The sequence below is a fragment of the Athene cunicularia genome (genome assembly GCF_003259725.1).
Source record: "Athene cunicularia isolate RWA chromosome 8 unlocalized genomic scaffold, athCun1 chr8_part1, whole genome shotgun sequence".
In the NCBI taxonomy this organism is placed as follows: Eukaryota; Metazoa; Chordata; class Aves; order Strigiformes; family Strigidae; genus Athene; species Athene cunicularia.
In genome coordinates, this window is record NW_020799109.1 from 12,615,509 (window position 1) to 12,638,211 (window position 22,703).

The 22,703-nt window shown below is 43.7% G+C and overlaps 4 protein-coding genes across 5 annotated transcripts in view; 2 read left to right on the forward strand and 2 right to left on the reverse strand.

Moving 5' to 3' along the window:
* Positions 1-193, reverse strand: part of CFAP57 (cilia and flagella associated protein 57) — a 23,698-nt gene extending 23,505 nt beyond the window's left edge. Inside the window, exon 1 of the mRNA XM_026853905.1 lies at positions 124-193. Within this exon, the coding sequence (XP_026709706.1) occupies positions 124-193 (70 nt within the window). The remainder of the gene's footprint in view (positions 1-123) is intronic.
* On the forward strand, positions 171-3,777 carry FAM183A (family with sequence similarity 183 member A). 2 transcript variants are annotated; one of them, XM_026854361.1, is made up of 4 exons: positions 171-324; positions 1,582-1,641; positions 2,529-2,632; positions 3,668-3,777. In XM_026854361.1, exons 1-4 carry the CDS (start codon positions 192-194, stop codon positions 3,731-3,733), a joined length of 363 nt encoding a protein of 120 aa, XP_026710162.1. In that variant the 5' UTR covers positions 171-191; the 3' UTR covers positions 3,734-3,777. The 2 variants fall into 2 exon arrangements, with proteins under 2 accessions (XP_026710162.1, XP_026710163.1); XM_026854362.1 differs by having other exon boundaries at positions 2,559-2,632.
* EBNA1BP2 (EBNA1 binding protein 2) lies at positions 2,921-8,398 on the reverse strand. The gene is made up of 7 exons (XM_026854359.1): positions 8,072-8,398; positions 7,328-7,451; positions 5,966-6,055; positions 5,673-5,748; positions 5,310-5,400; positions 4,815-4,986; positions 2,921-4,481 (listed from the first exon to the last, which is right to left on the reverse strand). The coding sequence occupies exons 1-7, from the start codon at positions 8,146-8,148 to the stop codon at positions 4,431-4,433; spliced, it is 681 nt and encodes a 226-aa protein (XP_026710160.1). The 5' UTR covers positions 8,149-8,398; the 3' UTR covers positions 2,921-4,430.
* PIF1 (PIF1 5'-to-3' DNA helicase) lies at positions 8,147-14,417 on the forward strand. The gene is made up of 12 exons (XM_026853906.1): positions 8,147-8,409; positions 8,471-8,598; positions 8,677-8,802; positions 8,894-9,047; positions 9,583-9,697; positions 9,771-9,877; positions 10,284-10,423; positions 11,096-11,202; positions 11,983-12,070; positions 12,700-12,845; positions 13,839-14,033; positions 14,361-14,417. The coding sequence occupies exons 1-12, from the start codon at positions 8,147-8,149 to the stop codon at positions 14,415-14,417; spliced, it is 1,626 nt and encodes a 541-aa protein (XP_026709707.1).
* Positions 14,418-22,703: the final 8,286 nt, after the last annotated feature.

Sequence of the window (22,703 nt, forward strand, 5' to 3'; positions counted from 1 at the left end):
CCCCACCGGCCGTTCAAACCCGCCGCCCGCAGCCGCCGCCAATCAGCGCCGGGAGCTTTAACGCGGCGGCCAATAGGAGACGGGAAGGACGGGAGAGAGGGGCGGGGCACCAGCCGGGCCAACCAGCGGCCTCGTGGGGGACCACGTGAGGCGTTGCCATGCTACGGGACGCCGCGTAGCCCGGCGGGGCCATGGCCGCCCGCGGCGGGGAGAGGGAACCGCTGGACCCGGTGCGGCAGAACCAGCTCCTGTGCGAGCGGGTGCGGAAGGAGCGGCAGTGCCAGAGGCTGCACACGCAGTACAACGTGAACCCGCTCCACCGCGGTGAGGCGGCGCGCGGGCGGCCCCACGGTCACAGAGAACGGGCGTGAAGGCCCGAGGGCAAGACAGGCTTGGACCGAGCCGCGGGGCTGAGGGAGGGCTCGGGGGCTGCGTCAGAGACCAGCAGCTGCACCCAAGAACGCCAGCAGCGGCCAGCAAGAGGGGTAGATCTGGAAGGAGCAACCTCTGGGCTTTTCTTTTGCTTAAGGAACCAGTCTGCACCCTCAAAGACAGAACAGTGACCAATTTGCCCAGATTAGATGGCGCCTAGAACATGTAGACAGGAGGTGACTAGGCTCTGGAACCCATAGATCCTGAGTGAACAACACAGAGCTAAGATAGGGTAGAGAGCCCCAACACTACACTGTGATTCTTCCAGATCTAGGGGTAGATCTGGAAGGAGCAACCTCTGGGCTTTTCTTTTGCTTAAGGAACCAGTCTGCACCCTCAAAGACAGAACAGTGACCAATTTGCCCAGATTAGATGGCGCCTTAGAACATGTAGACAGGAGGTGACTAGGCTCTGGAACCCATAGATCCTGAGTGAACAACACAGAGCTAAGATAGGGTAGAGAGCCCCAACACTACACTGTGATTCTTCCAGATCTAGAGGTAGATCTGGAAGGAGCAACCTCTGGGCTTTTCTTTTGCTTAAGGAACCAGTCTGCACCCTCAAAGACAGAACAGTGACCAATTTGCCCAGATTAGATGGTGCCTTAGGGAACATGTAGACAGGAGGTGACTAGGCTCCGGAACCCATAGATCCTGAGTGAACAACACAGAGCTAAGATAGGGTAGAGAGCCCCAACACTACACTGTGATTCTTCAGCCCTCAGGCTGATTTCTACCTGCCAAATCACAGTCACAGAATATCATAATCTGTGCTGGAACAGACAGCTGATGTGAATAGATTCACTCAGGCCTAGCTTTTACAATAAAACAAAAACAAACTCAAAGAAAGTAATTTCCTGAAACTTGGCACTCTTTAGGCCATCACATGGGTGGGGTGGAACTTTGCTGTGCGAATGCAGGCAGCATTCAGTAGAAGGGCCTTTAAAATGTTTAACCCTCTTTCCCTTTCTGGGAAGTTGCTATCTAAACTCATTTTGTACTGTTCACATGCTGAACATGCTGAACTTCACTGAAGTAGCTGGGCCCAGACTGGGGAATAATCAAAAACATCTGCAACGATAGATATCCTATACCTGGCTGTGATGCTAAATTAACATTAAAGCAATTCACCTGCATCATTTCTTTCCAGTTCACACGATCACCAAGAAGCCCATGTCTTGGCATGATAATATAGAAGAGCCAGCAGATGGTAAGAAATCTCTGAACAGCTTGTGATAATTACAACAGAAGACTGATAAATAAGATTTTAAAATTCCAATTAGTCTAAAAGATGACACATCTGGAAACACCCCTGTAACGATGTAAGAAAGTTAAACTCATTCATGGGTTTTGCAGGGTTTTTTTTCCACTTTAAGGCCATTTCCCATTACTTTTCATTATCAATACAAGCTTGCATTCATGCAATTATGGGTTTGGTTTTTATTTTTTTTAGTTCTCATATCTACCATAAAATTCTGCTTGAGAATCTAAACCTCTTTCAGGAAAAAACAAAATAATCTAGAAACATGTTTTATACATGCATGTTGCCAGCCATTGCAGATTCTAATCAACCACCACATATGATAAGCTGCTGAAATGGCTGCTGAGTGTTGCTTTACAGCACTAGTTACAGGAACTGCTAGCAGCTGCTCCCTTATTTCTAACATGCCCATTTTGCCTAAAAAACTTAACAGTCTGTTAAGGTTGGCCTGTTCTAGTCAAGGATCGGGGTGAAAGAAAACCCAAGACAGGGAAAGGCAGAAGATCTCAGGCAACTGAGTAAGAGGAGAGCTAACATGGAGCACTGGTGGATACTAGATGTGGTATTAAGATGCTACAATACGGTACACAGGGATGACAGAATTATCAGGACAATATAGGCAGGCAAATCTTGAACCTTCCTTATGATAAAATTGAGGAAAAATGCCACCCTGGATTGTTTTACGAGATCATTCACAGAAGCAGAGGTTGCCTTCAACCTCGGCTTTCTTGCTATTGCTTACACAGCGTTAGGATGTCCCATTCTAACACACAACCACAGGTGACTGGTTTTTAAATCTGCTTCCTTTCATTTGTATTTGTGTCTCAAACCAACAGCCAAGTTTCTGAATCTTATTCACCACGCAGCACTGGAGCCAACAAAGAAATACTCAGAGCCACAAACTGAAAGTCAGGAAATTGGCTGGAACACAACACCTTTGGTGAGTAGGGTGCTTAAGGACTTGGCTCTTTGCAGGATTCAGAGAGGTGCAGCACGTCACCCTGAAAGATATTCATGCAAGAAAATAAATTGTGACAAACAGAAAACAGGAATGACTAGGAATGAGCAGAGCTGTTCATGGATAACAAATTTTTAAAATTTACACCTAAGAGGACTCTTCACACTGACACAGGCCTGCACACAGAAACAGTAGACTTTCCCTGAGAAACTTGCATACAAAATATCTACAGTGACAGTCAACTCCAAGCATATTGCCAAATGCCACATATGTAATCATGGCTGTTTATTAAAGCATTCAGCCATGAGAAATGGTGTAGCGAGCAATGTGAAGTGACATACAAAAGTACTGTGAAAAAAAATGTGCTGCTGTACAGTATTTTTCAAACAAATTGTAAGCAGAACCATGAAATTAATAATCAGCTAATTATATCCAAGGCAGAATACATCAGTGAGGATTCATTTGGTGAAGCATGAATAAACAGGAGGAAAAGAAGTCTTATTAACAAGCCAAGACATCAATCATTCATATCTGACAAATGAGTAGCTGTGACGATGACTGACTTTTTAGATTAGTTTTGAGAAAGGCAAATGAGGGCCTGATTAATTTTGGCCTGTTACAAAGGAAACTAAGATAAATAAGATAGTCTTTTGCAACTTTTCATATTACACTTCAGGTAAACTTGTTACTCATGACAAGACTAGACAGAGACAGACATCCCAGCAACGATTTACACTGTTGGATACTAGTGGTAGATTAGACTGGCAGGAAAGAGGCAACTAAATTTGTGTGTAGGGAGAGGAGTTACATTTATAGTCAGGACTCACAATGCTATTTCATATGTTAAGTTTTCCTTTTTCACCAGGTTCTACCATAATGAATCAGTGAACAGTATATTCTCTCACTTGTCACTTGGGCATTTCTCAGCAGCAAGAACACTGTACGTCACTCTTAGGAAGGATTACTACTGCTAATTCTAGTAAAAGCTCATGAGTGTTCATTATTTTTCTTTCCCAGATTCAGATGGACCGTACTGATTGCAGACTCTACTTCCCACGCCGGAAGACAGAGATCACTAAATAAACAGCTGCCATGGGACACGGGGAGAAGTCAGATAACCTGCAGTAGGAGAGCGGCAAAGCCACACAACTTAGATAGAAGCAGTTGATGACATCTCATGTGTTAGGCCTTGCTTGTTATTAGGAGAGTGGTAGATTTCCAACAAGAAAATGTAGTGAGAAAAGGGAAAAGAGAACCTCAGTCTGTCCAGATTTACAGCCTGACAATAGTTACAGAAATAAACCTATTTATAAGATTGCTGCATTTGTCTCACTGCTATATAAACCCATCTATATAAATAGTCTAAAAAACACTTTAACATCTTGACAGGCTTCAGACTTCTTATTTTGACATTGGCAACACGACTCAGAACTCAAGTTCACCAAGTACATGTCAACAGTAGCTGTGGAGAAAGCTGTCAGAGCAAAGGGAACAAAGGGCAGGCTTTGGCCACCACTCATAACGCAGCTAAACATGAATCAGACATTGTTCTGTGCAAACCATTTAATGCACTTACACACCAAAGGTTTAAGTAGAAAACAATCCTTCAACAAAACTGACAGTAAGAAGAAATTAGTGATAAGACACTAGTCTCCACTGAATTTTTTTTCTTGCCACTTGGAAGCGTCCAGCTTGCTCCACCATTAGCTGCTTGATGACAGCACAAACACATCTTGCAACACACAGAAACACAGGAACTCCACAGGGGAGCACAGTCCTCTTATCGCGCTCGGCTTTTCATTTTCTGCCTTGCTCTCTTTCCAGGTCTCTTCTGCAAAAGAAAGGACAGATTCAGATCTGTAGTTACGTGTCCTCAATCTTTATTCTAGCTCTATAGCTTGGGGAGGATACCAAGGAGAACATATTTGCCAGCACCTCTGGAGAAGGTAGCAACAAACAGTACTTGCTAACTCCCCCACTCATTCCCCTGCTCAGACACCAAACCACTGTCCTCAACTCTGCAAATGAATTATGTTCAAATCCCAAAGACAGACATTGGCACTTCCAGACGCTGGAGCCACCCGTCCTGTACTCAGCTCTCCCTCCCAGACCAGGGCTGGCTTCCCAGCCAACCAGGAGAATTTGCATACAACACTGAACTTACATTGAGGGCTTTTTTCCCTCCTCTTCCTGCTTTTCCTGGGCCTTTGTTGTGAGCCACTTTTGACCGAAAGCTCGATACATCATTAAAACTCTCCTTTGTGTTCCACTTTGAGCCCTTCTTCTTCCCACCAAAACCAAACTTCTGATTCTTGTATCGTCTTTTGGCATTTGGTCTGAAAAACAAACAGCATCACCACCTATATTCTTTTCCTCAGAAAGCTCTCAAGAAGGCACATGTATCTGCCGATGGACTCCCATCAGCTATCCTAAAACCTTTCCCTCTTACTGAGGAGACAGAAATTAGAACATTTTGGTCTCTGTTCCATTCTGGACACAAATTTCCTCCTCTCTAGGGACAGAAATACACCTCAGACTTAATTGTTCATTAATTAATGAACATTAATCAGAGCAGCTTTCTTGTGCCTCAAAATGATCCACTAGAAGACTGAAATACTCAGAGATTCTGCATTTAAATCTATTTATTTTCTGGTCTCACCCCTTCTTTATCTGTTGACTTGCACCGCCTTTTTTATGCCCCTGAGATGATGTCTGCTCTTCATCTAGAAAATCCAGCTTGTCAGAGAGACCTGCAAGAGTGAAAACATAACAGTTGCTCAGCTACCACCACAGAAAATATGAATTTTCAGTCTAAGCAAGTAAGTGCAACAAATCACCCTCCCTGAAGAACAGCTACTTGAGAGGATTTTCGCTGCCACTGGCATGTGATTCTGCACAGCAGCAGCCTTTCAAGCTCACTGCCCAGCACTACAGATTGACACCACACATCATACTGCCTTACATTGCTCACACATCACTATTCCCATTACACATTTGCTCTCTTAGACAAGTTAAACTTTACCTTTCTGGTATTTCTTGACTGCATTCAACATATTTTTTTTCTCCTTTTGTCTCCTCTGTAGAATCTCAGTTTGCACCTGAGATTAGAAGCAGAATGTTAGTGTTGCTACTTCTAATGTCCCATACTTTTAAAGGTATTCCATCTTTTGCTCTGTCTTCCTTCAAAGCAGCTAGACAGAAGACCAGACAGATTCTATATATTTTAGCCAGCCTCCTGTGAGCTCACTTTCTAAGCTCCTCACTCAGGCTCTAGATTCTTGTCATAGATAGGTCCCGTTTGTAACTCCTCCTCACCTTCTTGCCATATTTTCTCATTGCACGGAGCTGTTTCGCTTTCTCAGACCTCTCCATCGCTTCCTGTTTACTCTTAAGCTTCTGTCGAATCTTATTAGGGTATAGAAAAGACAAAATTTATCAGTAATGCAAAAGTAAGAGAATTTTTTGATTGCTGTACAGTCCTGAAATGAATAATTATTTGAACTATTAATGAGTGTAAAAACAAAAATATCAATCAGGTAACGCTTTGTAAGGCAGAATGTTTTTTCAACTCAAGACTAGAACAGTTATTACTGAACTGATCTGTAGCCACAATATGGTTAAAAAGACAAAACTCACATAGAGACAAGACAAAGCCTTATCATGAGCTCTAATGGAACTGCTAAACATGAGTATCTTGTCACATCTTGTCAGTCTACTCAGGTGTATGTCAAAGACTTAACAGCTTCTTTCTTGTCATTATTAAAAGAGTCAACAGCCCTTCCATGCTATAGAAAACATCGTTTTCGTTCCATCCTTGTTCACAAATGTTTATATAAGGATGCTGCATTACACGGGATTACAAAGATTTCAACACAGATCTTCTGGATTCAGTCTGTGACTCCACCAAGAGATAAAAACCCTGTTCTTCAAACAGAAGCCTGAAAAAAGAAGGTAATAATAATGTGCAGAACTGACTTAAGCCTTGGCACAAGTTAATTATTAATCTTCATTTTTCTCTAGGAAGATTCTATAAACCATCAAAACAGTGACCAAGTCACACATGAACCTCCAAATTAGAAACCAGCTCAAGTTTGTTTAACTTATACAATGTAGTCTTTTTCCAAAACAAAAAAAACCTTAGGGTTCCATTCTGAACCACGACCACAATCAAGAAGTAAGTTCATTAAATTCTTATTTCCTACACTACCTGTGACAGACTAATTCAATAACACACGGTTTAAAGTCATAGAGAACCAAAACACACACAAATATAAACAAAGGGTGACACTTAAATAGGAAAAAAGGATCACATTAACGCCACAGCTGACTGCAAGTCTTAGGCCAAAGAGCACAAATACAGCCAACTTCACAACCACTGTCACACATACAGAAATTAAGTCTCAATTTTTAATATTAAATACATTCAGAACAGAATATAAATCATGCTTTTCTACTTTATGCTCCAACCTATTATGGAAATCCCCATATTACACTGGAATACCTAAAAAGGAAGACATTTCCTGCCACAAACAAAATTTCAAACATAAACATTTTCACAAACATCTGTCAAAGAAGATGAAGGTAGGTATTCACACATCACACCTTAAAGTTAATCCCTAATACAGGCTAAAATCAACACATAACACAGAAAAGAAAGCCATTATTCACTGCACATACCTTCTGCATCTGCTGGTCTGATTTGGCCATCTCTGCAAAGTAATCATCTGGCCTTCTAGTAGGAACTTGGAGCTTCCGCAATCTAGGTAGCGCTTCCAGGACCGCTGCCTGAGCCTGCCGGTAACTAGGACGACAGCACAGCACCAGCTCTGTCACGGGGGGTTGGGCATCTCCCAGCGCTGACAGAAACTCTGCTCACATAAACTAGCTGGTACTGGGATCTAACAAGCACTGATCTACCCTTATATCAACACACTGTGCCCTAAACCATTCAGTGCTACTAAAAGCAATTTAGGTGCCAGTACAATATTAACACTTATATCTTGCACATATACATTTATCTGGTTTCCAGTTACAGTTTTATATGTTGGACTATGAAAGGCAGAGCAGAACAAGAGAACTGTAATAACACCAAAACAAATCCACAAAGAAAAATCCAAATCCTGTGTCAAAGCCATAGTGCTGCAACCAAGGAGCCTTTCAAAAAAACTGTTCAGCAAGGAATGGAAATCTGCCGCAAGAAGGGAAATGATTTCCAGTTGCAAGGGAAGTTAAGTACACCAGCACAGTTTGAGGTTATTTTGAAAAACATTCAGAGTTATCAATGTAAAAAATCACTGCCCAAGAGTGACATGATGCCGTTGACGGCCAGTGTGGCAGTCTGCAGCACACCTGTGAAACACGACTCCAAGCATGCAGCACTACACCAGGACCCTACGAGAAATCTCTCTTTTTGCCACTTACAAGCTCATCTCTCTTTGGAAATCATTCTCGGGATCAACAGCATCTTTGTTAGGCGCACTCTGTGAGATGGGTTCCATGACCTGGCCCAAAGTCACATCCAGCCTTTCCACCCACGGTAGCTGCTGCTTGAAGTCGGTCAAACACTGCTTCAGGCCGTCCTGGGAAGGAAGCACAGCTCTGCCCACCGCCGCACCGAACCGCCGCCCCACGGCCGGCCCGGCTCAATGCCCGGGTCACGCCGTGGGCTGCTCCTCCAAGGCCGCCGGGCGACACCCCAAATCACCACAGCAGTGCAGGGGCCCTGGAGCTCTGCCCTGCCCGGCCCGGCCCCGGCGGAGGTGAGTCCTGGGGCGAGGGGGCCCCGGTTACCGGCCCCGGTTACCCGCCCCGCCCTCACAGCACGCCACCGGCCGTCCCGCAGGAGCCCCGCGCGGAGAGGCGGCCCCCGGCGAGGCTCTCGGCGGAACAGGAGGCGGTGATGGACGCCGTGCGGAGCGGGAAGAGCATCTTCTTCACTGGCTGTGCGGGTGAGGGGGCCGGCGTGGCTGCCGTCGGGTAAGGTCCTCGGGCCTCGCCGCTGACCTGCTGCTTCTCCCTCCGCCAAGGGACCGGGAAGTCGTTTCTGCTGAAGAAGGTCGTGGGTTCCCTCCCTCCGAAGAGCACCTACGCCACAGCCAGCACGGGAGTGGCGGCGTGCCACATCGGCGGCACCACTCTCCATGCCTTTGCAGGTAACGGTCCGCTGAGAGGGAGGCGCTGGGAGCTCTTGCTCCCGTCCCAGAGTCTGGAGCTTCCCAAAGCTTTACTTCCTCCTCCTGCCAGGGATCGGCTCTGGGAAGGCACCGCTGGAACAGTGTATTCAGCTGGCAGAGAGGCCTGGGGTGCGCCAGCACTGGCTGGCCTGCCAGCACTTGATTATCGATGAGATCTCAATGGTGGACGGCAAGTTCTTTGACAGGCTGGAGGCAGTGGCGAGGTGAGTGATCGTCTGATCAAACAAGGAACAGAAATCAATTTCCCTAAATTTCCTTCCTCTGGTTATGTGCATGGATACAAGGCAACCACCAGTGCAGGACTGGACAGAAGCGTGAAATCATAGCCAGTATCTGGGCAGATAGGTTTTGATCATGTTCCCCTCCCAGCTGTGGCTGCTCGGGTTGCTATTTCTATCTTTGGAGCCAAGTGCTGTCTATAGAACTGAGTCCACAATCCAGCTGTCTATTTATGCTGTGCCTAGCAGTTCTCTCTTGCAGAGAGAAGCAGCTGTGGTACTTACCAAAGAACCAAGAATGATAATGACATCTGGAGTGGGTAAACCAAGTAAATTTAGTGCCTCGTAATAGCACTGCTTAATTATTTGAGCTCTTCTGACACAGCTGAGGATAATCATCTTTTACTGCAGGTGGTGTATGCTTAAATATAGTGATAGACTAAGAAGGAAATTCTGAGACCTGGCTATGTCCAGGTCCTGGAGGACATGCAAAATTTCTTCTCTCTTCCCTCCCTTTCAGGGCAGTCAGAAAACGAGATGAGCCTTTTGGAGGAATTCAGCTAATTATCTGTGGGGACTTCTTGCAGCTACCCCCAGTCTGCAAGGCTAATGAAGAGACTAAGTTCTGCTTCCAGGTACAAAACTGTTCCTAAATTCATTCTTATACTTCATGTCTGCCTCTTTCTTAACAATAGAATGATTTTCCAGGCAAAAAGCTGGAGGAAATGCATCCACGTAAACATGGAGCTGACAGAAGTGCGGCGACAGACCGACAAGACCTTTGTCTCACTCCTGAGTGCAGTCCGTTTAGGCAGGTGAGGAGAAATTGGGCTTTCTTTGTAATCTCTGCTCCCTACCGATGGAGCAGAGAAAAGGGTGGTTTGTCACTTCTCTGCTCTGACAGGAGTGTGTGGCTGGGGGCAATAGCTATAAATGCTTGAGTCAATGTAAGCAGGTTTTATGTATGCTGCTGCTCTGATGAGGAAGGAGCCTTTCTAGGGTCCCTCTCTGCAACTTCTGTGAAGAAATTTAATGGATCCTGAGCTGCCAGGGCTAGGACACACACTTGCACTGCTCTCCAACTCTTATAGTTATCTTTCTCTATCCTTGTCTCTCAGGGTCTGGGGCTTGCACAGCCTGATCCAGCTGGGTGGAGGTTACTGCTGCTCAGGACCTGTTCCTGATCACTTTAAATAATAATCCCTTTTTCCTGGTTACCAGGTGCACAGAGGAGGTTACCAGACAGCTGATGCAGACTGCTGCGAACAGGTCTGAGCGTGATGGGATCCTGGCTACACGGCTCTGCACCCATAAAGATGATGTGGAAATAACTAATGAGAGATGCTTGCAACAGCTATCAGGTGACCTCCTTGGAGGAAACTGCCAGCTTTGGGGCTGAGTTCTGAGTGGCTGCAATGGGGATACTGCGATGTCAGGAGGAACTGGTCTGTCATGCACAGCATCATCAGTCCCAGTTCTGTGTGTTGGAGTTGAGTTGCCCAGGGAAAAACTTCACAGCTTTTTGCTTTAAAATTCACACTGTTACTTCTTGGTGTGTAATAGACAGTGAGCTCATTGCTTGCTCTGAGGTAGAGTAGGTCGCTTATTGCCTCCATACCCCTTCTGCTTCTTTGTATAGCATCTCAGAAAGGCCTTGCTCTATGCAGCCACAACTTGAATTAAGGGCTGTTTCATTTCTGCATCCCTGTCTGGCCCTAGGATTCTTCCCTAGTCCTCTTTGGAGATCTATTGTTGGCAGCAAGTGAAACTGGTCATATGCTTAAAATGGTGACTACTCAGTTCTTAGTTACTGCTGCCCTTTGATTCCTGAGTCTTCTCATGCTCTGAGAGTTATGCTGGGAAGAGATGCAATAGTGAGCTTTCTGCCATTAGATGTGACAAGGTTATTAAAAGGTTATTAGATGTGACAATGGATATTAAAAGAGAAATTGTTGTAGAAATAAATGCTGAGCCTCCTGCAACACTGTAGAATATGTTCAATGTTTGTAATTTGTTATGTCTGTTTTTAACAGGAGAAGTGCACACTTTTGAGGCTTTGGACAGTGACCCAATGCTAGTGAAGTTAATTGATGCTCAGTGTCCTGTGGGTGGTAGAGTTGAGCTAAAGCTTGGAGCTCAGGTAAGTGTGTGTACATACATTTGTGAAAGACCAGTGGCTCAAATGGCGTCAGTAAAATAAAGGTATAGCAGATTATTGTATAGAAAGCAGATTCTGTACAGAACACCTATGCCAGACCAACAGAAGACTCTATCCAAATCTTTATATTCTTTCTGATTGGAATCTTATCCAGACAGAGAATTAGTCTGGTTTGAGTGCAGGTTTATGTTTTGTGGACAGTGGTGACTGCTAAGACTGACACACATTTCCAATCAGGTTTAGAAGCATCCAAGTAGCTGAGAGCGCAAGCAGTCCTTGCCTGCAGTCTCAGCTGGGTACAGCAGCCCTCCTGACCTGTAAGGTTATGACAGAGCTTGCCAAACTTGCAGGATTGGGCACCTTGCTGTGAGCTAGGGCTGTCAGAGTGGAAAGAATGCAGGATTGTGTTTACCAGCAGCACTGTTTTGTCTTGGGAAGTTGCTCCTTAGGTGTTCCCAGAATCTATATATGTCTAGGCTGGTTGGTGTTTGGGGAAAGGGAATCTGTTCCCTGGATCTGAGCTCACAGTTGTGGACAGAAGCAGCTCAAGTGAAGTGTTCAGTGCTGCAGAATGATGTGGTCAAGAATCCTAGGAATGGAAGGCTGTGAAATGATTTCAGTCAATTTGGAGACGGTGCTCTATCCTGCAACAGAATGATGTGGTTCTGTGCTTATGCTTCCTGGTTATGAGCTTATCTACAGGTGGCTGAACAGGCTGTAAAGACAGTGCACTAAGGAATTTTTTTTTTTTTTTTCCTGTAGGTGATGCTAGCTAAGAATTTGGATGTGTCTCAAGGGCTGGTGAATGGGGCACGAGGAGTTGTTGTAGGATTTGAAAGTGAACAGAAAGGTAAATAAGATTTTTGATCTTTTGTTGAAGGAAGAGGAAAAAAAAAACCCAAACAATTTATCATTGATGGCTGATGACTTGTTCATTTTGCTTACTGCTTGGTAAGAATAATTTGAGAAAAGCAGGGGGGAGGTCTCCTCTGCAGTGAGATCCTTGGAGCTCTCATGAGTTGTGATGTCATGTGCTGCATCAGCTGTAGCTATCTGTAGGGCCTCTTGTGTTTGCTTTTCTTTATTCTCTAAATGTGTATAATCATTTCCATTTCCTGTCTGTTCTGTTGAAGCAAGTTTTGGAGGGGGTTTTGTTTGTTTTTCTCAGAGAATAATGTTCTACTACCTGCAACATGTATTTTTCTTTGCATCTCATCTGATAAATTACCTGACTTTAATCCTCCTGCTTAAGTAGGTTCCAAACATCATTTGGGGACATCCTATTTCCTGTGTGTGGGTTTAGGTTTTGGGTTTTTTTTGTGTGTGTGATTTTCTTTTTTTAATGCAGCCCTAAAAGTCATGAAAGACTGATATGGGGAAGGAGGGGGGGAAAAATAAAATTGTGGTTTTAGACTGTTGGCTTCCTGGCTCTTGAATGTCAGGAAAACATCTGTTTCTCTCCTGTTCCCATTCCTACAGGGCTGCCTAAGGTGAGGTTTCTCTGTGGGGTCACACAGGTCATCAAAATGGAGAAATGGGTCTTCAAAGGACCATCAGGAGTTCATTTGAGTCGTCAACAGTTGCCTTTAAAATTGGCATGGGCCATTTCCATTCACAAGAGTCAAGTGGGTGTTCTTATACAGATGTCTGTAGACTTTTACACTATCATAAGCCTTATTTCCTGGGTGACCTTGCATTGCTGGTTAAAACAGGAGGGAAAACTAAAAGGTTCTTGTTGAGGGGGACCTCTGGAATATGTGTCTTGAGCTGCAGAGAAGGTAGTGCCTCTTCTGCTTGTGACGCTTGTCTATGGGGTCAAGGATGGGCTAGAAATACCACTAGAGTTTCCGTAAGTGTCCTACCATCTGCATAGCTGGTGTTACAGTCTAAAGCAGCATTACTTACCACTGTGGGCTGATCAGGGTACTGTTTCTGTGATGGTCATCAGTATTAGTGACCTTAAGGCTTGCAGTGTACCTGAGGAAGCTGCAGGAGTCACAGCTGTGCCCTTCGGGTTAGACTCCCCCTTTGGTGGGATATGTTGGGGTTTTTTTTCAGTGTCACTAACACAGTTCATACCTTTCCAGAAAATTTCATGCGCTTTGATAAATACATGTCTCGGTATTAGACCTGCGAGTTTGTTTCCATGCCACTGCTTAAACCAGGCCGTGTTGTAAATTCTGCTGCCTCCTGGGGTGTCTCCTGGTGCAGACAGGGCTGGCCAGGCCTAACCCAAACTCTGCCTCAGCTGGTCTGCCTGAGGACTGCTTAAGAGACTGGTGGCTGCTCCAGTGAATTACTTGGAGTGACAACAGCAGGACTTCTTTTCCAGCTGTGATGATTATATGGGATTTGTGGACTTTCACACAACAAGCAGCTCACTGGTTAGTGGACCCTACTGTCTGCTAGCAATTTCCTGATGGTGGAAAACTGTCCTTTTCTTTCTACTGATTCCTGTCTTTTAATGAGTTACATTTTTTTTTTTTTTTTTTTTTTTTAATCATGTCCATACAGCAAGGATGGTACCTTTGAAAGACTCACAGGACAGGTTAGTGTTGATACAGCACAGTGTTCTTTTTTGTTTGTTTTTTTTAACAAACTTCTCATGTCTTTGATAGGGCATGTCTTTAGACTGTGTGGAAATCTCCCTGTCTCGTGTCTTTGAAAGTGGGCAGGCTTATGTAGCCCTCTCCCGAGCCCGTAGCCTTGCAGGTCTCCGTGTTCTGGATTTTGATCCAAAAGCAGTGAGAGCTGACCCTTCTGTGTTGCAGTTCTACAGACAGCTGAGACATCATCATCAACTTCTAACCCAGGTAAAGAACAGTACTTTGCTAGCAAAGCCTGCATTGTGCAGCCAGGATGAGAGATGTTTTCCTGAGATGCTACTCTTTTTCTTCCTAAGCAAGACAATTCAAATTAAAACTTGTAGTGGCAGGAGATGAAACTGCAGAGAGGGAATGTGGTGGGGCAGCTCTTGGTGGTAAAATATCTGCTATAGTGCTGGGATAGTATAACACTACCTGGCCCTGTGGGTGAAAGGATGTGTTGGGACTCTTTGATCCTCTTCTTGCTGTAAGAACTGAAGGGGAAGTGGGCATACAAGAGATCTCTAATTTTTTTTTTTTTCCTCCCCCTGCCAGGATTCACTACATACCCATTCAGGTGCTGATGAGAAGGAGAACTGGAAATGCAGCTGAGTGCTTTTCTGGCCTCTGTGAGGCATCTGCAGAGACTGCTGAGTTGCAGTGATCTTGATATTGGGTATATGTGATAACCTAGATAAATTCAAAGGAATTGTTTTTAGATGTTTGCTTCATTCAGCTGACTCTGGATGTGTAGATGTGTCCCTGTCTTGTGTGTCTGAAATTTGGAAGGCTTCTGTAGTCCCCTTCTGGGCCCACAGCCTTGAGTACTTCTGTGTCACAGATGCAACTCTAGAAAAGAAGACTGAACAAGAACGTGCCTGAGGGACCTTCATACAGTTCTATTCTGCCTGGCTGCATTTTATTCTCCACATATGTAGACTGAAACTTATGTGCCTGCCTTCAAGTATTATACCACGGTTCAGAGATGGAAGGTGTGTGTCCTCTTCTAGTGGATGGATTGGACCTGTTCACAAGAGCTGCTGACACAAGTGAAAGCAGTTAGAAGTATCTGGAATTCATGCCTGATTCTCCTGCAAGTGAGGGGCTGCCAGGAGCTGGGCTATCACTTTAGAGTCTGCTGGGGTGTTCTTGCCTTCCAGATGATTAACACCAGGAGGCTTTGCATAACTTCCACAAGCGGAACTGTAAGAGTTATACATTGCCTGTTATGCTGATACATAGTCTTTTTATTCGTCTGCATATAATAAAATGTTGATTTTTTTTTTTAACCTTCTGAGATGAGCTGGAACTGTTTCAAAATAGGAGGAAGTCCTATATCTTATAGCCATAGTTATGGGACTACAGGGATTGTGAATATCTGTTACCCCATTAGCAAGAAGGGAGTGAGAGGAGATGGGTGTTGGTGGGAGCTTCTCTTGTCTAAACACGAGGCTTGCTCAGATGGGAGGGACCTTCTGCTGGAGATAATGCACCTGACTAATGAGGTAGAATTTGAATGTGTGATAGAGAATACTGGCCAAGGACATGTGAAGTGAGCTGCAACTTTACCTGTTTCAGCAAAAGCAAAGATGAGTAGAACTAATAGTAGAACTAATAGAACTGTATTTTTGAAACCTTAATGAAGGAGAAGCTTTGGTCTTTTTTTTTTTTTTTTGGCACATTGCTTAAAGTCTAAGTAATATATTTTTTTAAAAAATGTTTAACATGCAGGAATAATGTGAAATATCAAGCTGGAACTCATGTCTTACAGAGGAGTGTCTCTGTAACAGTCTCTGTAGTTTGAGCAAGTTGAAGGCAACTTCTTTGCAGCCTCTCTCTTTAAAGCCAGGGAAGGATGTTGACTAGCCAGTGGTTAACATAACAGAAAGCAGATTTTGGTAGGATTTCAAAATGTATTTTTTAAGTGGGGTTTGGGTTGGTTTTTTTTTTAATGGGCTTGAGGGCTGGAGTTTTGGAGGAAGTACTAGTAGAAGGTGGAAGTGTGAGAATTTTCTTAAGTGTAAACACCTCTGAATAGAGTTTTTAATATATCAGCACATTGTTTCTTCAAAGAAGTCTGGTGGGGGGTAAGTGGAAGTACCTGAAGCTGGGGCTGGAGTCTGTGGAAGGTGAGACCCTTCCCCTCACACTGCCTGCTGTTCCTGGCACTACCTCTGGTCTTTCAGACTCTCCATGTGTGTGTGAATATCTAATCCTCTGAGATGGATTTAATCTGTTTATCCAACTTGGGGAGGAACTGAAACACTACTTTCTCATGCCCACACCCCTGGGAAAGAGTGTGCTGGCATTCTAAAGCATTACTGCTGGGCCAGATGAGCATGGGGGGGTGATTCCTTGGCCTGTGGCTCCCAGAGCCTCCACCAGACCTGGGTGAGGGCCTGACTCCATTGCAGCCTGGCAGCCACAGGGGACCTGCTGCAGGTGCCCCTGCCCAGCCTGCAGGCTGTGTCCTAAGCTGAATGGGTGACAGTACCCAGTTGGGGTGACACTGAGCATGGGGGTGCTCAGGTTCAGCCCTTTCCTGCTGTGGCAGCACACATGGAGTGCAGGTGTGGCAGGCTGGCCCAAGCCTTTATTTGCACACCTCTTGTTCTCTTGGCTGCACATCAGCCCTAGCCTGCTGTGTGTCCCTATCTCACTTGTCCTTTCCTCATGTCACTGTTCTGCGGTGGGTGCTGTGGCTGAGCCTCTGTGCTGTGCCACTCGTGCTTCCTGCATCATTCCAGCTGGGCTTCTATATGCATCCTCCACCTTTGTTGTGCGTTGAGTTTTTGCTTTCGTTCACTTTGTTCTGCAGACCATTGGCTGACATCATGTCCATCTTCCCCTTGTGCTCCTTGTGCAGGTGGTCAGAGGCTGTGGGTGCCCTAATTGTCTGGGGCAAGGTTGTCTGTGTAGGCAGTGAAGCCCAAGAGGTAACCTAAAGGCCGGTATACACTCCTGTGGGTTTTTAGAGATGGGGCTCTGCAGTATGAGGGGTTTGTGTTGCATTGGAGGTTGAGGTTTGGGTATGCTCAGGGATGTTAAAGCAAGTTTTCCTGTTGGGGTAGACAGGAAGAATATGCCAGGCACTTTATTGGACACAGTACATTGATTTCTTGACAGATTGTGTACAAGTAATGAGATAATGCAGCTTCAAATCCTTTAACGTCTCTTAAAAAGTTCCTGTACCACTGTAATAACAAGATAATTTAGAGTGTAAGACTGTTGATTATGTACAATGCGAATAAACTTTTAATTGTGATCTTCTGAAGCAACTCACTTAACTGCAGCTTTCACGGGTTCAGGGACTAAAATCTTTACAGCTGTACAGGGTTGTTTCTGGTGCCAATTTGAGGTTTGAGATAGAACACTAAACAGAACTTAAAGCTGTAACAGGTAATTAATATTTCATGTTAGTATTAAATGTACATGAAATATTGTGGTTGCCTTCTCAGAGGTGGAGCAGTGGGAACAGAATAGCAGTGGCTTCTGAAGGGCTGGCAGCTGTCCTGAGGCCAAAGGGAGGCTGTAAATTTTGGATGTTCTTGTTCACTTCCAGCTAAAGCAGATGTAGGGATGGGGGCTGAGGCTGAGGACTGCTATTTCAATCCTAAAAGGAGCAGACAGGACAAATCTGAGCTGTCAGGTTCTGTCATGGCTCCCCTGCAGAGAGGATTGTGATGAAGCCTTCTTTTAACAGAATAATGCTTCTGCGTACATGAGGTAAAAAAATCTTGTAATACAATAAAAATCCATTCTTCCAAATATTCCTTACCATCTTAATTTTTCTTGCAGAAGGACATTAGCCTGTAGCTAGAACCTAGTACACCAACATGGAGAGGGGTTTAAAATTTTTTTGTTGCAGTGACTGTACCGGAAGAAGGGAGCTGCACATCTTCTCCTTACTAGTAAGTAAAATTAAGAAGAATCTGAAGAGCAAGCAACTTTTTACATTATGCTGCCACAAGCCATCTTCAAGATGTTGGTAATGCTGCTGCTTTCACCTGCTGAGGCAAGGTGGTCTTAGCAGGTTGTATTTCTTCAGGGACATTTCACATGTCTTGTGACGGAGCCAGTGTATGTGCTGTTCTCAGCTTACACAATCTATACAGCTCATGCTTTTCCCCTGCCCCAGTGCAGGTGTTCTCCACAGGCTGCAGTTCTTCAGGAAACAAATCTGCTCCACTGTGGTCTTTCCAGGGGCTACAGGGAATCTGTGCTTGGGCACCTGGAGCTCCTCCTCACTCTCTGACCTGGGTGCTCGCAGGGTTCATTTTTCACACTTTTTTTACCTTACTTCTCACAGCCATACAGTTTTCCCCCTTCTTAAACCTGTTACCACAGAGGCTGCACCAGTGTTGGTGATGGGCCCAGCTGTGCCCTGTGGCAGGGCTGCCATGGAACTATCTGGAAGCGCTTGGAACCACCTGTGTCAGGTATGGGACAGCCCTGAGTTCTCCTCACGAAGACTCCCGCCAACCTGGGCACGGGCACCTGATACACCAAGTATCAAGTCCGTTAGCTTCCTTCAAAATTGCCTCTCTACCCTCTCCAGTAGATGCTTGTAACGTTTGCGTGGCTGGATATCCTGGGACACAGAGGTAAGGCGCGGGGTTCTGGAGTAGGGCAAAAAGGAAATGGTCAGTTGCGGCGGGCGGAGGAAGCAAGCAGCCGATTCAACGTGAATGATAGAGCAAGCTTCAACTTTATTGAAAGAAATCACACCTTATATAAGCACTCTACAATAATCATGCATACTACTCACAAATCTGCTGGATACATGTAAAAGGCTACATTATGATATCCCCGCCCCTTGTGGCATCTCAGGCATGTCACAACATCTTCCCTCTTCTGAACCTGTTTTTCTCCCAGGGCTGTTCCTTTATCATACACAAGGCCATAATGCACCTCAGTTTCTCTCTTTGTTAACATAACAGTCCTTTGTTAGCATAACTGCACCCTGGGTTTTTTCCTTTGTTTACCTCAGATGGCTGCAACCAGCTTCTGCAGAGACCCATGGCCTTGCTCTCTGCGAGCTGTTCTCCAACAGCTGGTGATGAACGAACCACCGTTTCTGGGTGTCAGGGGGCAGAGGTAGGGGGTGCCTGGCAGTGCGGCCCGAGTCCAGCTAAAACGAGAGGCTGCCAAGAGGGCACATGGCAGTGCTGCGAATGGCTGGGGGTTCATTACTGTGCGCCAGTAAAGGTGAGGAAATGAATATTGTCTCTCCACTTTCACAGACTGAAGAAAAAGTATTTAAACATGGCTTTTGCCTTAACTGCAGCTATAATTAAGTGAATTAAACTGCAAGTTTGATTCATAATTGGTATTTCTGTTACCACAAAGTAAAGCCATTCTCTTTTCAAATACATTAAGCCGTAAGAAACTGCTTTATACCGGCTAAAGCTTCATAATACATTTATGTGTTATTGGAAGCATAATTCATATGCAGAGTGTTATTAAAACCTTACCAGCTTCCAGTTTAAATCTTTGTACAGTGATTTAACTCCCTTCTCATTCTTTACGTGACATTTTCATAATAATTAAACATGAATGTGTCCTTATAGTCTCTACCCAGAAGTCCTGTGGTGCCCAGGAAAGGCAGCAATAGTCCTGTAGGTCTCAGATACTGTAATAAGATTGTGTCCGTGAATTACATCTTCCTATCTAGAATCGCTCTGCATAGATCAAATAAATGCTTCTCTTAAGTAATGGAAATACAGTGCGTTATAGGCTATGCTATGAATGCTAATAATGTCATTTTTCTCATAGATATTAAAAGTTTCTCGTTTTGTATTATGCCACTCCGTGACATGCAATTGTCTTCTGCTGCTAAATCTAAGCATTTCTATTATTGGCGTGAGAAAAGACCTGAATTACTAGAGATTGCATTTAGATCTGTAAAATCTCTACCTCACTATTTCCTGTATGATTATTTTATGCTTGCTTCTATTGCAGATTATAAGGATGTTGGATGGAATATTTTAGCTAAACTACTGACTAGTATATAATTTATGAAATCTGGCTATATGAGTTGATAACAAGTCTAAGAGTAAACTTCATTTATAATTATTGAATACTGCACTATCTTTTTTTAAAAAGTCTGTTACGATGTCAATACAGGGGGCTTTCAGATGTGACACAGAACCTACAAGACACCTTCTGGGGTGGTAGCTGGAGGCTGGGTGAGCACTAAGAGCATTTTAAATGGGACCATGTGCCTATGTGCAGGCAACTGAATTAAGCCCATAATGTTCCAAATGTAACCATAACACATGTTCTTACTAAATTGTTTATTACAGTCTTTTTGCAAGAAGGCAGAGCTATGATAAAGATGCCTCTGACAGAAATATGATGAAGATTTTATCAGATGAAGTTTAGCATTTTAGGGATTTTTATTTTATTTCTTAAAATATATAGTTTTTATCAAGAAGTAGTATACGAAGTATATAAATCACACCTTCCATCTACTCTTCCCAAATCACTAGGCTATGTCAGGTTTCTGTAGGTATATAGTATTAATTTTTTGTTTTCCAAATTATTATTAACACACTGAGAATTATAGGGGGATTTGCCCAGACTTGTGGTTGGGTGTCAGGAGTTAGTTCAGGTCTTCAACGATTCTGGATCCTGCTTTGCTTGTTGAAAGACCTGTGATTCCCTGTTATCAAGTATCAGTTTTGACAGGATATAATGTATTTTGCAGATGATGCTAGACATTAAAGTAAAAACATAAGTAAGGCTTCTTAAGACTATTCCAGTAGCTATTAATTCACAAAAGTGAGGCAACACATCTTCTAATATCTCAGGCTGAAGGTTGGATGGATTTATTGAATAAATCAAATATGAAAAACACTTATGTGGATTAATGTAAGAATAACTTGGTTTAGAAAAAAGGTTTTAAAATTTGTAATTTATCTTGGAAGTTGTACATAACGATCTCCTCGGTCTTCAAGCTATTCTGAGAAACCGTTCCAGGTAAGATGCCTTCATGTTTGTGTTGGATTAGTGGGACACCTTGTAATAAAATATTTTAGCATAATAACACCAGGTACTTTCAAATGACACGTTTCAATACAAAGTAAATTTTTAAAATAGATCTTGAATCTTGAGCAATGAGCTAGTATTTAATTGCCAGAATTTCAATGCGTAATGCATTAGGCAGAAGGATGTTACCAGAATTAATTTTAATAATAAAGAATGAAGTTTTGAAATTGTTTGTTTTTTACATGTCTTGTCTCCAGATGAAAGAGACTTTACAATAATCGTAATCATTTTACTTGTGCTAGTAACAAGCTATGTCTATTCTAACATAAAATCCACACTGAAAATTCAGTCATGTCAAAATGACAGACTTTCAGAAAATGTTGTCCCTTTCCTTCATTAGCCATAATTATTGCTGTCAATACTTTTGAATAAATATTATACATTTTCCTTTTGTTTTAAAAATGAAGGATAAAAATCACTCAGTGTACAAACAATTTCAAGTTTATGTTAGAGATATAATATTACTTTTGACAGATAGCTGCGTAGTCTTGTGCACTCTCAGATCTCAAAAAAGTGCAAGGTCAAAAATATTGTTTCTGACCTATCTATTTTAATAGAAATATTGTCCAAAAAAACCCCCATAATCAGATTTTGACACTTGTCCTGGGAGTGTCACTAAGGACCTCCATATAACATAATATATCAGAAATATCAGTCAAAATCTCTTAAGTGTAATGCTCGTTCAATACTTCCATAACGTATTGATAATTTTACAGTGCTAAGTTTTGGGATCAGGACACTAGTATGACAAAGAAATACCTGTTCCTTGACAACCTTTGCTATAGGTTTCAGGAGATATTATTAAAAAAAAAAAAAAAAAAGGGGGGGGGGGGGGGGGGGGAAGGGGGATCAAAGAAAACCCCAACCAAACAAAAAGACAAACAACAAAAACATTTTTGTCCATCAGTGTGACTTGAGGCATTTCACTGTCAACAGAAAGCAGGGCTAGAGGAAGAAAGAATTCAGCACTGTACCAAGTTGTAACAAGTCCAAGTAGAGTGCTGGGAGCAGGATATCAAGCTAAGGTGAAAGCTATGTCAAAAACTGAAGCTGAAGAGAGCATGGGACATCTCTAGAACCAGAGAAACTGAATCATTAGGAATAGGTCCAGTTCAAGGCACGCAGGTGAAGTAGATTTAGAACAGTCACCAACTATGTTTCCCCATTTGACACACCTACGGACCTTCGTGATAGTTAAGAGATCTAGTATGCTCAAAAAGTATCAGAAAGAGCAGGGGAGTCACAGGATCAGTACCGCCCTTTTGCACCTTGGGTCTTACTGTGGCATGGCTAGAAGTGTAACAGCAGAGGTAATGACGCCTCTGAAGGAGGGCTGGGAGCAGTGCTGAGGCAAAGGCAGTTCAGTAGAGCTTGCAGTGCTTTAATGGGCACAGAAGGGAGATAAGCTCAAATAAAAAAGGAGCTGCTGGCCATGTTCACTGCCACAGAATGAGATTGTCAGTTGACCTTGGGACACCAGATGGACAGGCAGTCTGTTCAGGAGCTGTCAGGAAGCTTTATGGTAGAGCTAGTGCTGAAGGCAGCCAAATGACAATAACCCTTGTTAGATGCATAGCAGTCCAATGAGGTGATAAGGTACTTCCCCAAAAAGTCATGGTTAGGGGCAGATGCATTGCACATGCTGTTCCAACAACAGTGTAGACAACTTTTTGGAACAGAAAAAAAGCTACCAACATGCGTCAGGATATCTTTTTTTTTTTTTTTTTTTTGGCTTTCATGAAGTCTGCTTTGCTATGGTGGACTCTGAAGGAGGAGGAGGAGGTATTTTCAGGAAATTTAAGAGGTGACAAAAGATAGGTGCTACATGTAGGTATATAGAATAGATAT

What these genes read in the sequence shown, in the direction of transcription:
- PIF1 (XM_026853906.1), top strand. Translation starts at nt 8,147, where the DNA reads ATGACCTGGCCCAAAGTCACATCCAGCCTTTCCACCCACGGTAGCTGC. An exon ending in AGACTAAGTTCTGCTTCCAG is followed by an intron (nt 9,698 to 9,770) that starts GTACAAAACTGT and finishes ATGATTTTCCAG; the next exon opens with GCAAAAAGCTGGAGGAAATG. An exon ending in ATTTGAAAGTGAACAGAAAG is followed by an intron (nt 12,071 to 12,699) that starts GTAAATAAGATT and finishes CCATTCCTACAG; the next exon opens with GGCTGCCTAAGGTGAGGTTT.
- FAM183A (XM_026854361.1), top strand. Translation starts at nt 192, where the DNA reads ATGGCCGCCCGCGGCGGGGAGAGGGAACCGCTGGACCCGGTGCGGCAG. An exon ending in TATAGAAGAGCCAGCAGATG is followed by an intron (nt 1,642 to 2,528) that starts GTAAGAAATCTC and finishes TCAAACCAACAG; the next exon opens with CCAAGTTTCTGAATCTTATT. An exon ending in GCTGGAACACAACACCTTTG is followed by an intron (nt 2,633 to 3,667) that starts GTGAGTAGGGTG and finishes TTTCTTTCCCAG; the next exon opens with ATTCAGATGGACCGTACTGA.
- EBNA1BP2 (XM_026854359.1), bottom strand. Translation starts at nt 8,148, where the DNA reads ATGGAACCCATCTCACAGAGTGCGCCTAACAAAGATGCTGTTGATCCC. An exon ending in CAGACCAGCAGATGCAGAAG is followed by an intron (nt 6,056 to 7,327) that starts GTATGTGCAGTG and finishes TACCCTAATAAG; the next exon opens with ATTCGACAGAAGCTTAAGAG. An exon ending in AGTCAAGAAATACCAGAAAG is followed by an intron (nt 5,401 to 5,672) that starts GTAAAGTTTAAC and finishes TCACTCTTGCAG; the next exon opens with GTCTCTCTGACAAGCTGGAT.